The sequence below is a fragment of the Alligator sinensis genome, unplaced genomic scaffold (genome assembly GCF_000455745.1).
Source record: "Alligator sinensis unplaced genomic scaffold, ASM45574v1 scaffold309_2, whole genome shotgun sequence".
Taxonomy (NCBI): Eukaryota; Metazoa; Chordata; order Crocodylia; family Alligatoridae; genus Alligator; species Alligator sinensis.
The window spans coordinates 795,368-810,136 of NW_005842231.1; the positions used below are offsets into that span (position 1 = coordinate 795,368).

The window sequence follows — 14,769 nt, forward strand, 5'->3', positions numbered from 1 at the left end:
GAGGGTTGGATGCCCTTTTTGTTGGGTTCTTTTGCCCCCCGGTACTCTTTCCTGCCATGGCAGGGGGTCGGACTAGATGATCTGCCCAGGTCCCTTCCGACCCTAGAAACTATGAAACTATGAAGCAGGTCATCCTCCCCCTCTATGCAACATTGGTCAGACCACAGTTGGAGTACTGCGTCCAGTTCTGGGCGCCGTAATTCAGGAGGGATGTGGCCAGTAGCGAGAGGGTTCAGAGGATGCCACTCGCATGATCAGGGGGCGGCAGGGCAGGCCCTATGAGGAGAGGCTATTGGACCTGAACCTGTTCAGCTTCCACAAGAGCAGGCTGCGAGGGGATCTAGTGGCCGCCTATAAATTTGCCAAGGGAGAGCAGCAGGCAATGGGAGAGTCCCTGTTCCCCCGAGCACTACCGGGGGTAATAAGGAACAACGGCCATAAGTTGACCAAGAGTAGATTCAGGCTAGGTATCAGGAGGCGCTACTTCACGGTCAGGGCGGCTAGGGTCTGGAACCAGCTTCCAAGTGAGGTGGTGCAGGCTCCCACCCTGGGGGTTTTTAAGAGGAGGTTAGATGACCATCTTGCTGGGGTCGTTTGACCCCCAGTACTCTTTCCTGCCATGGCAGGGGGTCGGACTAGATGATCTGCCCAGGTCCCTTCCGACCCTACCTACTATGAAACTATGAAAAAGAATTAAGATTAACTTTAACACAAAATAGTCTCACACAAAAATGGAAAAATACAGTGGCAGACCCAAAATCACTCCCAGATTTAGAGGTATATTCTCTATAGGGTAGTACCCACAGGAAGTCTCTGTTCTTCAAGTGAACATGGTAAGCTCCACCATTTACTAGGATAGTGTTTGAAGTGTGGTCCCATTCTCACCCTTCCTGCTTTTAGACACATCCCAAACTCCTGTTGTAAATTTCTCCTTGTGTGTAGACAGCTCCCGGAGGATTCCAAGAGTTAAAGGAGGAGTGAGCAGTAGAATGAGACTCATTTTAAGGGTTACATTAATTCAGCCTTTTAGGAAGCTGAGTAATAAGAGGGTAAGACATGGCATCTTTTTCTCTGAAGGCATTGCTCAGTGATAGCTTAAGTCTATGGTGCATGAGTAACAGGTTCATTTTTAAACCCAGTGCAACATTTCAAGGTTTTCAGGTTTGCAAGAACAGCAGACAGTTGCCTGTTAGCTGTAATAATAAAACTGAGTTTTCACTTTACTTCTGAAGTACTGTAGAAGAAAGGCAGAGCAGTCATTAAAAGCTACTGCCAAATGGCTCAGTATTCACAGTTCTTGTAGGTGTCCTAAATGGGGCTGTGGAGCAGCAGGAGGCTAGTAGCATCATTCATGTAGATTCACCAAAGCTGGGACTGGAACCCAAATCCCTTTGCCTCTGACCGGAGTCTCTACGCCAGCACTCTCGCCCCCGTCTGTTCCAGTGAGTCACTTGTTCTATGCAGAAATGGAACAACTTCAAGTGGGATTTACTACACCAGGTGTGCTTTCTCTGCCCATGTGTCCTGGGTCCAGAAATGGTGTATTCAGAGCTAGCTCAACTATCTCTGGAAGGTGCTTTCTCATGCTGTATAAATCCTTATGCACCAAGGCAACAATTTTATGACCAAAATCTTGGGGACCTCTAGGATTAGATTGCAGCTAAGGATCACAATTTGGACTTTGTATGTTTGAGTTGGAGCTCAGCATCTAGCCCAGTGGTAATGTAAACGGTGCTGTCCATCAGAGTTCAGCTCTGGGTTTTTCCTCAAATGCTGGAGACTAGAAGTGGGACTGAGTGCTCGTGGAGCCTGTGGTGATAGGCAGCTTCCCCATCCTGATGACTAAGTTAACACAAGTTCCTTTCCCCACCCCCTTCCTTGTTGCACTATCAAACCTTCCCTTGGTCTGTAGTCTGCTCAGCTGTGTGCCTTGCAGACACGACACAAGAGTAAACAGGAGACAGATCAGTACCGCAGAAAGCTGCCTGTTAAACTAGGGGTTTACATCCTAGGAGAAAAGGGAGCAGAATTTCCCCTCAGAGCTTCAGGAAACCTTCCCCCAATCAATTCACAGAGAAGTGCATCTTCATGAGCTTTATACATTTTATTCAGAATAGGGCCTGGCAGAAGCAGAGTACAGAATTGCATGAGATCTGGCTCTCTGAGGTCTCTGGCCCCTGGCCACTGCCACTCTCCGATTTCTTTTTAGTTGGCTATTTTGGGCTTCTAGCTACACTACTCCAATTGCTTTGGGTCATTTCTCCTCCACTATCCAACTTGTGTCTGATTTCTCCAGTCTCCCCTTAGTCACCTTCAGAATTCTGCAGTTCATATTGCTCACCCCAAAACCAGGGCCCTAGATTTATTTTCCAGACAAGCTATAATGCAGTGCAGGATGCAACAGGGCAGCAGAGTTTTACTTATTTACTCATTATCAAGGTCTTCACAATAACTAGTCACATCATGGCCATAAATTAAAGCCCAGTTGACAATTAAATTGCTAAATTTACAGATAGCAGAGGCTGTTGAGAATAAATTGATGAGTACATTTTTTTTCCCCGCCAGAAATAATTCTAGGCAGCGCTATATATTTTTCTCAACAGTGAAATCCATCTGTTTTGTAAAATTCTAAAATCTTTCATGTTAGAGCTGCCATTCCTTTCTCTGGGGAAAAAGGGGGAGCAAGGGAGGCCAGGGTTCCCTTTAAATGCCTTTCTGTTCCTTTGTCACAGTGTTATCTTGTTTTACAAGTGCTCTGTTTACGAGAATGCCATGAAGAAAAATGTTCATTTGAGTTCCATAATCACATAAGACTACTTTGTAAGGGCTTGATCCAGCAGAATACAGTCTCAGCAGCTGCTTGCTCACAAAACTTTGCAATTGTGGAGACTAATTAAGATTCTTCAGAGGAACTCCCTTCTCTTTGGTGGTTACAGAATGCCTCATTAGACATTCTGTACCTCCCCCTTCTCCAGAACAGTCGGTCTAACTGTGCCTAGCCTACATTTATAGCTTTTATGAATTACCAATTGATTCCATAATCTCACTGCTTTGTCTCTGAATAAAGTAGCTTCCTTTAAAGGAAAAAGTAGCATTCCACAGTCAACTCTTCTAAAACAGAGTTAAGTTAGTTGTTAGAGTGAACTCAGATAAGGGAGTACCTCACCTTCTCTTCGAGGCTGTAAGGAGTCAAGGATTTGCATGTCATAATAAAGAGAGGATGCAATTACAAATAAAAAAAAGCAAGAAAAAAAAAAAAAGCTATTAGGAGCTGATAGTGAAAGTTAAGGATAGCCTCACCACTATCTGAGATGCATTTAAAAAACAGAAAAAATACAGTGAAATGACTTTTAAATCAACTTGACGAGGCTTGATGCATTCATTTAGCAGTCTTCATGCCCGTGCCCAATTTTTTATGTTGATCTAGTAAAATTTTGCTACAGCAAAATTTCTTCAATATCAAGCTCAAGCAATGTCACTTCAGTAATATTATATCTACTATCTCCACAGATGCCAAATTATTGCCAACAGGACAAATATTGGGTTTATGAAAATAGCTGGCATCAATATACAAATACTATAACCTTGGCTATCCTCAGTGGTAATTTTGGTACGCTAATAATTTTGTTTTCATTTCTAAGAATAAAAATCATATTTATAAATCATTAATTTTCAATTATTCATATTTTCCTAATACTTTTTCTTAAAGATTTCTTAATGTAAATAGTAGTAGGCCAATGCATGTTCAATTCCAAACTTTTTTCGATTTTTAAATGACCTTCTTTAAAGTCAAACAGTTTTAAAGTATACTTTAAAAAATAATTAATGGTAGATATGGAAGACATCATTTGCTATGTATTTTATGTCTAGAAAGACAAATTAATTATATACTGTTTTACAAAAATTCAAGCTGGGATATTTTTCCTTGCTAGCAGGTAAATAAGTCTTATTGTCTGAAGCTTTTGAAAATACTTACTCCTCCTCAAACGGAATATTAAGATGTTTAAGCATTCATAACATTTACTGCACAAAGACAAAAACATAAAACAAAATGCTTTATTCTCTGGGAATACAGTGGAAAATATTATGGTTCCCCATACTATTTAAATTTTTTTTAAAGGCATTCTCTTTTCTTTGAATACAGCAATATATATACAGACAAAATGATCTGTAGTTTAGCAATCTTATTTTTTTCTGCTGAATAAGATTTTCTTTCTTTCTTTCTAATATTCAAATAAATGGGGATTTGAATAAACTACTACAAGACGTCCAACTGGATTTATATTTCCTACTGGATGATGCCATCTCTGCAGCTCAAACATGTAAAAGCAGATTAGGAGGCTGAAAATGCAACACCAATTTGTAGTTATTACAATTCTCACCAAGTTGCTGTGCAACAAACCGCAAAACTTCACCACTGCCACAATAAAAGAGCGAGAAAGCCACAAGGTAAATTGTTTGTCTGTCTCTCTCTCTCTTTTCTTAACAGAGACTTGCAGGCTAGCTTTCTGTCGCTGGAACTCTACTGCTGTTTGGTTTAAAGTTGAGAAACTACTCATTATTTTGTTATGTATTCCTGGAAAAAAGTCTACGGTTTTGTTTATCTCCCACTGCCAGAATCTGTAGCTTTTCAAGTGCCGCAGAAAAAAGATCAAAGGTAAAATACAATAATTTCTCTACTTCTCTGTTGTGGGCGGGTGTTCTAAGGAGCACAAAAAAAATTGTAAGGATATTTGAAAGTTTAACTGTATAAATTACTCCAATTTTCCCAAAACTTCTATCATAATGTATGTCCAAGTACTGTTGAGAGCGGAGGTAGGAATGGGGGAAACCATGATTCATTCTGAGTTAAGCTTTCATTTCTAAAAACATCTTACTAACTCTGCAAAAGTATTATTTTCAACAGACAGTAAGTGAATATTTGGCAAAATGTTTGCAAACTGAAACAGGATATAATGTTGTCTAAATCTGAAATAGCAAATCCCAAAATATCTAATGCTTTTCTTTATTCAGATTAGACATAACAAATGTGTCAGGTACAGCAGTTAGTCTAGAAAAATACATTTAAAAAATCTTCAGCAGACCATGTTCCCTGTAACAAAATCTTCCAAAACCAATTTTACAAATTAATCTACATTAATGTAAAAAGGAATTCTCAAATTTAGCATCATCATTGTTTCCATCAAACATCTATCTATGAAAACATGGGTTTCCACTATCTGTAGATGTTAGAATTCATAATACATTTCTCTAATGTATCCTGTACATATTAAATAATCTAAAAGGCTCCTCTTGTAGTGCATTAACAATTTAGCAAGCACACACACAGTATTTTTCCAGTACCATTTGCATTATATTTATTTGCCTGCAAATGTAATTAACATCTAAAAGTGCACGCAGTTAGCTTTCCCAAACAATCTGTTTCTTTGCAGAAACCCAAACTGGAAGTATTAAGCTACCTGTAGCTACTCTACTCATGATTAGAAATGTGCGACTAGAAGGTACTTTGAGACTATACAACTGATTTTATGTACATAAGCCAAAGGCCATTCAGTCTTTAGCATGTATTTACATTGAAAAATGTTCACTACCACAGGATCATACTGAAAACTCAGTATAGCATTAGAAAAGATCGGTATTTACTTAGGATTGTTAGCTGCAAATCAATATAGCACAAACCGTGACCCAAGAAATACCCTGAAAATGGACTTGTGTATTAAATAAAAATTCTAGATCACCACAGAACAAATATCCTCTGCTGGATAGTCTTGAAAGTTCAGTGTTTAAAATACTAGTGCGCTGCTTTATCAAACCATTAAAAAAAAAATTCCACCAAGGATAATGTGCAATATAATAATTAAAAAAAAAAAAGCCTCAAATGAAGGATTAGATTTGGATTACTGTAAACCAAACTGGCCACTGTTAGCACTAATTTAAGCAAGCCACTGCATGCAGAAACCCAGCTGTAATGATCCACACAGGATCAAATAGATTTAGTACAAGAGCTTAGGAAGCAATTCTTTTCACTTAAATTTTCAAGGCCAGTTAATAGATATCTTGCCCTACCAACTGGGGAACTTAAAAAAAAATAAATAAAATAAAAAGCAGTTCCAGATTATCCAGTTTGAGATCAAGTTTTTCTCATCAAGAAATCCAGTGTATGCCTATACCAGATGTGTAGTTTGTTACAAAAAATGCAGAGTATAAACTACTGAAATTTTGTAACGAGTGAAATCCAAATGTTAATAACTTGCATAAATAGCAGTTAAAATGGTCAAACTCTCCTCCTGTTCCTTCCTTCCTGCCCCACCCCCAAAAGTGCAAAATCAAGATGCTGCTTGGTCCACAAACACAATACATCACATACAGAGATATCTGACTTTTGATGGGACACTGCTGCCAACCCATCACTTCCAGTTTGCAGTCCGAGAACACTTCAGCGTCCAAAGATGGAGTTCAATTCCAGCAGAATTAATTCTACAATCTGATTCTGGTACACTGTATGGACCGCTATGTTACCAGTCTCTTTTTCTGGCTTTAATAAAGTTGGACCAAAAACTATTGCTATACTTTGATAGGTCATTCGGTTCTTCTCTCCATTTTCCACTACTCTAGAGGGGGGGAAAAAGAAAATACACTTTAAAAATAAATTAATCAATTAGTGTTAGCACTTATTATTGTCAATGAGTTTTTTCCTTTTGCTTTTCAACACATTTATTCCTCCTGTCATCTATAAAGCACTGCTGTCATACAGCCACTGCTGTAACTCCCTCCACTTAGGAAATCTTATACTTGAACCAATATTCTTGATAGCATCCCAACCTCAGATCCCTATAATCTAAAGCCGTGGACAGTGTTTCAGTTTATTCACTGGTAAACTTGGGTTCATGGCTTTGGAAGCTTGTATAAACATAAGTCTGATGCTCTACTTTGATTAAAACACAATGAACATCAGAAGGAAAAAAGTAGTACATCGGTCCCTCAGGACTTATATTTTTTAAGAAAGTTCAGCTGTGCAATAAGACTCTCTCCTCAGTCTGCTACTTACCTCTTGAGGTGTTTGAAAAGTACCTGCATGGTATCTTGGTTTGGCTTTGGCAATTGCTTAATTAAATCTTTGACAGCATGGACACGTTGTCTTGGTTCTTGTTCTGGAAGAGATAAAAGTTTATAAAACATAATTCAATTTCATTTAAAATGTATCAAAAACTCAATGAAGGCACAATTCTGCATTGCTGATATTAGGTAGCATACTGCCATCTGCTGGCCAAATTATATACTACTGGTAAATGATCTTCAGTAAGACAGCATTTCATAATATCTCCTTTTGAAATGATGAAAAGGAGAATAATTAAGTATACTGTGCACGATGTGTGAAAATTCTGTGCATGTCTCTGGACTTACTAATTGCATTGACAAAGTCATTGAAGTGATTATATGTGAAGAGTGGTTCTGGCAGCTCTCTGAAAAACATTTTTAGCGCTCCTGTGATGACATGTATGTCTTCCCATTTACTGTCATTCAAGTGTAATTTCTCATCTGAAAGACAAGGTAAAGAATATAAATGTAGGCAATTTAACCAACCTAAAACCCAAGACACATCTCTACATCTCTACTCTTATTTCCAGGACTTGGCATTAAAACCAAGGATGACATTCTTACCCCAGCTTCAGCCCCCTTTCTGCTGGGTAAGAGAATGGGAGCAGTAGCTCTACATGCTGTGTACCTACCGGTTAGAGGAGTTGCAGCATCAGCACTGTGGACCCCCCATGTAAGGCTGATCCAATGACCCCCTATCAAAGTTCTGATGCAATATGTGGCAATGCAGCTCATAGGTCAGCCCTGAAGCAGCTACAGTAACAGAGACAGACTCACAGGACTATCTAGGTTATGCAAAGGGACTTTTCAACCTTCAAAACAGTACAGGTTTAAGATGGTCAACTGGCTTAAAGTCAGTTTGACTCCAAACTCCTCTGGACAGAGTCCTTTGATGGACCTTTCAGGAGTGCAGAAGAAAATCCCATTGATGATGTAAGTAGCAGAAAAATATCAAGTGCTATTGTAAGTTCAGCTATTTAGGTTGGTCTAATAAAAGATATCAAATTCACCCAAGGAACCTTGTCTGCCTATGTCCTTAGACCAACACGGCTACAACCTAAACCCCTGCATTGTAAGTTCAGTACACTTGGTTGCTTTCTATGGAGTATGGAAATGTTTTATTTGAATTAAATTCTTTTTAAATTCCCATGATCTTTTAACAATTGTGTGGCATATTACAGAGAGCCCTAGTTATGAGCAACCCTGACATGCTATTTGTTAAAGAATAAAGATAGCAGCCTTGTAGAGCTTGGGTACCTGGTACCTTGCAGAACTTAGAAGTAGCTATTTAAGAGTATTTTAAACATGTTTTCTTTTTGGGAGAGGAGGTGAAGGGGGGGCACAGCAGTTTGTTTTTTTTAAAAAAAAGACTGTAGTGTTCTCATAAAGATGAACCAAAAAGTATATCCTTAGACAATCTGAAGGTCTAAGAGTTTTGACAAATAGTCTTGCAGAGATTTTCAAACTGTTAATAAAGTTGAAGGGAACTTACCGTGATTAACTGCAAACCTTAGCTTCTGTATCACTGCAAGGTTGCCACTGACTCGGTATAGCCCATCAACATCTAATCCTAAAACACATTTTAAATTAATTTTAATATATGTTAAAAATTCTTATGGATATTCAGGTACATTAATCTGCTGCTTGTTTTAGAGAACAGTCAGAAAAAAGAAACCCCATAAATGTAGACTCCAAATACATTTGCCAATGAAAGTTGATTTAAACTAGCTACTTTCTTGTTGATTTGTAGGGCTCAATTATTTACCGACAAGCAGCCTCCCATTCCAAAACACAGTTGAAATAATTTCTAAAATCTAACATACTAAAAGTGTGTGGATTTCTATCATGCCCAATGAAGCAAGGTATCCAGCTTAGTAAGTTTGAGACCTAATGTTATGTAAGGCACTTTTGAAAATCCTGTCTCTAATATTTAGTTATTGCAAGCAATGCATAATACATGAAGAATTTAAGACACATGTATTCTCTCTAGAATAAATAAAAGCATGAGTGGAGCCTGGGCCCAAGAGGGCAGTGGGAGTGTGGAGCTCAGGTGGGCAGGTGCGAGTATAAGGGATTGTGGCATGCTGTGGGAAACTCCCACACCCTTCCCCCCTTGGTGCATAGCCCCCAGTGTTAGCAGCGGGAGCACGGTAGGAATAATCACCTTCCTACTATTGCCGTAGAATTGGTATATGACCAATAAAAAAAATTAGATGTATACAAGTCAGCGGGACTGAATGATCTTCATCTGAGAGTGCTGAAGGAGCTGGCTGAAGTCACTGAGCAACCCCTGGCGAAACTCTTCCACAACTCGTGGCACTCTGGAGAAGTCCCTGAGGACTAGAAGAGGGCCAATGTTGTACCCATTCACAAGAAGGGCAGGAAGGAAGACCCAGTTAACTATAGGCCAATCAGCCTAACTTCCATCTTGGGGAAAATCCTAAAAAAGTTTATCAAGGAGTCTATCTGTGATAAGCTTACAGAAAGAAAGATTCTGAATGACAGCCAGCATGGCTTTGTCAGGGGAAGGTCTTGCCTTACCAACCTCATCTCCTTCTATGACCAGGTAATTCACCATCTGGACACGAGAGAGCAAGTTGACATTGTATACCTTGATTTCAAAAGGCCTTTGATCTAGTATCCCACAATGTCCACCTGGGGTCACCTCACCCGCAGTTATCTTTTCTGCTTGGTGCAAGGGGCTGGGCTCGATGATCTTCCGAGGTCCCTTCCAGCCTTACAATTTATGAAGCTATGAAACCAGCATGCGGGGGAACTCAGAGTGCTCGTGCCCATGCCAAGCGGCACGTGGCTCTGGCCAGCACTGCACGCAGGGGCAACGAGTGCAGCCCTGCCAGGCCACCTCTATCATGGGGGCTCCGTGCAGTGCACATGGAGCTCCCAGCACTCATATGGCACTGGGGAAAGCCCTGTGTGCTAGAGCCAGCTGCCTTCGCTGCTCTCTTCTGTGCAGGTTCTGGGACTCCGCTGGAAGTGGAGGGAAGCCCCAGTCCCTGCTTCCCCACAGAGTCCCAGGTCTACATGGCAAGGAGTGGCAAAGGCAGATGGTTCCTGTGTGCGGGGCTTAGTCCAGAGAAGGCTGAGAGACGATTTAATAGTAGCCTTCGAGTACCTGAAAGGGAGTTCAAAAGAGAATGGAGCTAGACTGTTCTCAGTGGTGGCAGATGACAGAACAAGGAGCAATGGTTTCAAGTGGCAGCAAGGGTATGTTAGGTTATGTATCAGGAAGAATTTTCTCACTAGGAGGGTAGTAAAACACGGGAACAGGCTACCCAGAAAGGTTGTGGACTCTCTGTCTTTGGCTGGGATAATCTAGCTGGGGATAGTCCTGCTCTCAGCAGCGGGTTGAACTAGATGGCCTCCTGAGGTCTCTTCCAACCCTAAATTTTCTACAATTCTACAGATGAGGAAATAAAAGTAAGTTTGGAGCCCCAGTCATCTACACTTTTACATACAATAAATGATATTATTAGGTTTTATGGTCTTGTGCAGACTTCCTAGAATGGTAAGGGTGGTTTTCAATTTAGCCACCCTTTAATATTTGCATAAGAGGATCTGTACTTTTATTACTGCCCACAGGAGTGCAGGAGAGCATGTTCAATATATTCCAACATTTATAAAAGCTGTAGACATTGATTATTTTAGCTGTGTGAACCATTTTTTAACTTTCATCAGTGCAGTGGGTTGAAGGACCTCAACTAATCTGATGTCACCAAAAGGCACAGATTTTCTAAGTAAGGTTTCCTTGAAATGAACTCACAGAAAAAAATAGCCTTGTTTTAAGAAAATGGTGTTTTGTTACTACAGCAGTTTTCCTGGTTACGTCCTGCTGCTCCACTTCCCACTTCCTCCTCTCCTGTCCAAAATCCCTTATTGATAAGAGATGCTCCCAGTTCCTCTCACCTGCCACCTATCTTGCTGGATCCCCACTGCTGCTGAACTGCCTGATATATGCCCAAATAAGATCCAAGCCTCAACTACAACTTTCTCATAGGGATCTGATCCCTTTCTGTCCATCTCCAATCCATACCCCAAAGGAGATTGCTAACTCTGTATGCAATCCATTGACTTTACAAGAATCAAGTGAAAGCCACAGAACTGTAACCTTTCAAAATCAGGCAACTCAGAGGGCAAGAAAAGACAAATATATTCACCCTACCATGTTCCTCAACATGCTCAATGCACAGCTTCACAAACTTTGGCACGGTGCTGTTTTCTCTCTGGCACAAGCTGGTGAGGTTTGAGCCAAACACCTGATCTGTAAACAAATAAAAAAAAGACTAATTTACAGCGGAATGGGATTCAAGTGATATAATTACTTCCATGCAAAGTCACTCAGAGTAAAAGCTGATGGAAATGGTTACCCAGAGTGTTAAGAGTTACACCAGGCAGGACTTTGAAAACTGCTAAGCATCCAACAGCTACCATTATAAACAGCAGTAGCTGCTAGGTGCTGAACCATGGAAAACCCATCCCCAAATGCAAGAGCAGTCCAATTCTGAAATCCAGCCCAACATGTCTGTCTCATGATTGCGTAAGGAATCTGAAATAAAAACAGTGTACCCCTGATTCAAAGTTCTACCTCACATACAACTGGTAATTTCAGTAAAAATTGCATATAGTTTTTTTCTGTGTTTTGCCATCATCGTGACACTAGAATAAAACTTACGCATAGATAAAAATAGAAAGAGATATTTAACCACTTCTCTTTTGTTATAGCACTCAGCATTCCAGCATCTAACCGCCTGACCTACAGAAATCACTTCTCATACCCTTAGGTGAACTATAATAAGTACCATACAGCTGTCATTTTAAGAAGAGAACTTAAAGGATTTCTGTAAGTCCTGTTGTATCCTGTGCTCCTGACAAGAGTGACCACACAAGTTTGTGCAAAAAAAATGTACTGTCATCCTCGGCCTACATTTTTAGGCAGAGAAGGAGTTTCAACGGGTACTGAATTAAAAGCTTCTGACGCTAGTTTTAATAGTACTTAAAAGAGCTACTAAAAATGACCTTTCACCTTATTTGTCCATTTAACCCCATGTTCATCTGTAAGTGACTTAAGTGCTCTAAGGTATGCGATATGATGTGTGATCAGGGCAGAAGGATGGATGTTTGCCTGTGGACACAAAACTGGGCTCTGCACAGACACGCCAGTACAGGCTTGGGGCCTGGTTTGGATGCCTATATACAGGGTTATGTAACGAGTAGTTTTGAACCTTGTTCTTAAAGCCTACTAGTAACAAAAATAAGGATTTACTGAAGTTCTTACTGCAAAACTGAATGAAAAGCTATATGGACAATGAGATGCAAGCTAGCGTTTAACAAAAAATCTTGCCATGTCAGTTTAAATCTCAGCAATTTGCTGGAGTCCGCACTTGTGCCATGTTTTGTGTTAGGACGGAATAATCTGCCACTGATGCTCTGTAGCAGGGGCGGGCAAAGTCTGGCCTCCGGGCCAGATCCGGCCGGCAGCGGACTCCCATTTCTCAGCAGCCCCTGCCTCTGTAGCTGGGGCCAGTTTCCATGGAAACATCAGCAGCAGCTGCACTGTAATAGCGCTGCTGGGGTTTCCACGGAAACCAGTCCCAGCAGCCTTGGGAGGCAGCAGGAGTGCCAGCCTCTTCTTGGTAGGGAATAAGGAAGGTGCTGTGCGGCAGGCGGGAGCGGGGTGGGCTCAGCTGCTGCCACCTGTGCAGGGCAGGCAGTGACGGTGCTGCTGGGAGGGGTGGCTATGGGGGGTTACAAGGAATTTTGGGGTGGCTAGAGCCCCCTCCAAGCCCCCCCCCCCGGTTGCTGGCAGGGTTCAGAGCTGCTCCGGAGCCCAGCTGGGATCCTGCGGTGGTGAAAGTGTGGTCCAGAGCCAGGGCAGAACCGCAATCTGCAGCCTGCATGCCCTGGGCAGGGGTGTACAGGCCACAGATCGCAACTGTGCCCCAGAGCGCAAGGCTGGGATTGCTATATCACAGCATGGCTGCTGCTGGGGTCTCAATGGAAACTGGCCCTAGGCATGCGGGTAGGGCTGCTGGGAAATGGAGTCTAGCTGCTGGATCCGCCATTTTGCCCATCCCTGCTCTATCATGTAGTATTTCTACATTGCTTTCCCCTTCATTTGCCAATGATGTTGGCCTGCACCTTTTTTCCCCTCATGTCTTTTGCTTTCTTTAGTGGTGCCCCACAAATTGGAAACCTTCCCAATTCAGGTCCATCAGGTCTTTATTTCTCCATTTAAAATCTGTCAGTAAATTGATAAATCACCTGTTTCTATAGTGAAGCTCACAAATACATGAAAAAGCAAAACAGAAAAGGACATTTAGAAGTATAAATGAACCACCTCTCAGGGGACTCCCTGCTAACCTTTTCTTTCCGTCTAGGATTGAATGAAAGCGCTCTCTGGAACAAAATGGTCCTCTCTCTCTGCACCCTCCCCCCACCATGCAGAACAGTTGCTGGTAACCTTGTCCATGTTCAGGCTAAAACTACCAGCCTCAGGTCAGAGGTTGGGGGGTGCTATGACCTGCCTAGTGCTGCCACTTCTCGTGAAGGTGACATGAGGAGAGATCTGGCAGCCATAAGTGCCCTGCTAAAAGCCCCTGAAAGTCCCATGGCCATGGGCCATAGGTTGCCTACCCCGGTATAGAGCACCAAATATTCTTTTGGTGCCTACCTAAACTCAGACTTACATTTCAGACAGGAATGTAGTAAGTTTTGCATCTGTGAATCCTAATGGGAAATCCCTAGACTATTTAAGGACATTTATCTGTCTGCTGCTTCCCGGGGGCCTGCATCCGGGACATTGCGGAGAGGATCCCAAAGCTCCTTAAACCCACAGACCACTATCCCATGCTCCTTATTCATGTGGGCACCAATGACACTGCTCGGAGCACTCCCAGCCAGGTCATGAGGCGCTACAGGGATTTGGGAGCGGGGCTTAAGGGTCTGGGGGCACAGGTAGTGTTCTCGTCGATCCTCCCAGTCTCAGGCTATGGGCTGAGGAGGGACAGGAGGATCTATGTGGTCAACCAAAGACTGCAGCGCTGGTGTCGTCAGGAAGGCTTTGGCTTTCATGACCACAGCCCGCTCTTTGGCGAGAGAGGCAGCGAGCTGCTGGGAAGAGATGGCCTCCACCTCTCTCCCCTAGGGAGGAGGCTCTTCTCAGCCAGACTGGCGGACCTGCTCCACTGGGCTTTAAACTAAGCCTGTTGGGGGACGGGGGGACTATCGCCACTGCTGGCACGCTGAGCAATCCTTGCAAAGCCAGCAGATCACGGCGCTTCAGGGAGCCCACCCCTGCCCCAGCCCTGGTAAAATCTGTGTGCAAGGAAGGAGCCCCCCAGGGGGCACTTGCCTGCCTGTACACTAATGCCAGGAGCTTGGGGAATAAGCAGGAGGAGCTCATCCTCCTCCTCAGTGCAAACAATTACGATGTCATAGGGATAACGGAGACCTGGTGGGACTCCACCCATGACTGGACCACGGGGATAGATGGCTATACCCTGTACAGGAGGGATCGTGTAGAGAAAAGGGGCGGGGGGGGTAGCTCTCTATGTTAAGGAAAACTACACATCCCTGCAAGCCGATATTGGCGACCAGGGTGGACGGCTGGAGACCCTCTGGGTTAAAATCCGTGGGGAACACAGCACAGGGGAC

The 14,769-nt window shown here is 42.5% G+C and overlaps 1 protein-coding gene across 8 annotated transcripts in view; it reads right to left on the minus strand.

Moving 5' to 3' along the window:
* Positions 1-4,042: 4,042 nt before the first annotated feature.
* The window catches only part of ARHGAP12 (Rho GTPase activating protein 12), a 140,029-nt gene continuing 129,302 nt past the window's right edge, over positions 4,043-14,769 (minus strand). For all 8 annotated transcript variants that reach the window (XM_025208484.1, XM_025208483.1, XM_025208489.1 and 5 more), the window contains 5 exons: positions 11,279-11,377; positions 8,591-8,668; positions 7,405-7,539; positions 7,049-7,151; positions 4,043-6,611 (listed from right to left, as the gene is read on the minus strand). In XM_025208484.1, coding sequence (XP_025064269.1) covers positions 6,437-6,611; positions 7,049-7,151; positions 7,405-7,539; positions 8,591-8,668; positions 11,279-11,377 — 590 coding nt within the window. In that variant the 3' untranslated portion in view covers positions 4,043-6,436. The remainder of the gene's footprint in view (positions 6,612-7,048; positions 7,152-7,404; positions 7,540-8,590; positions 8,669-11,278; positions 11,378-14,769) is intronic.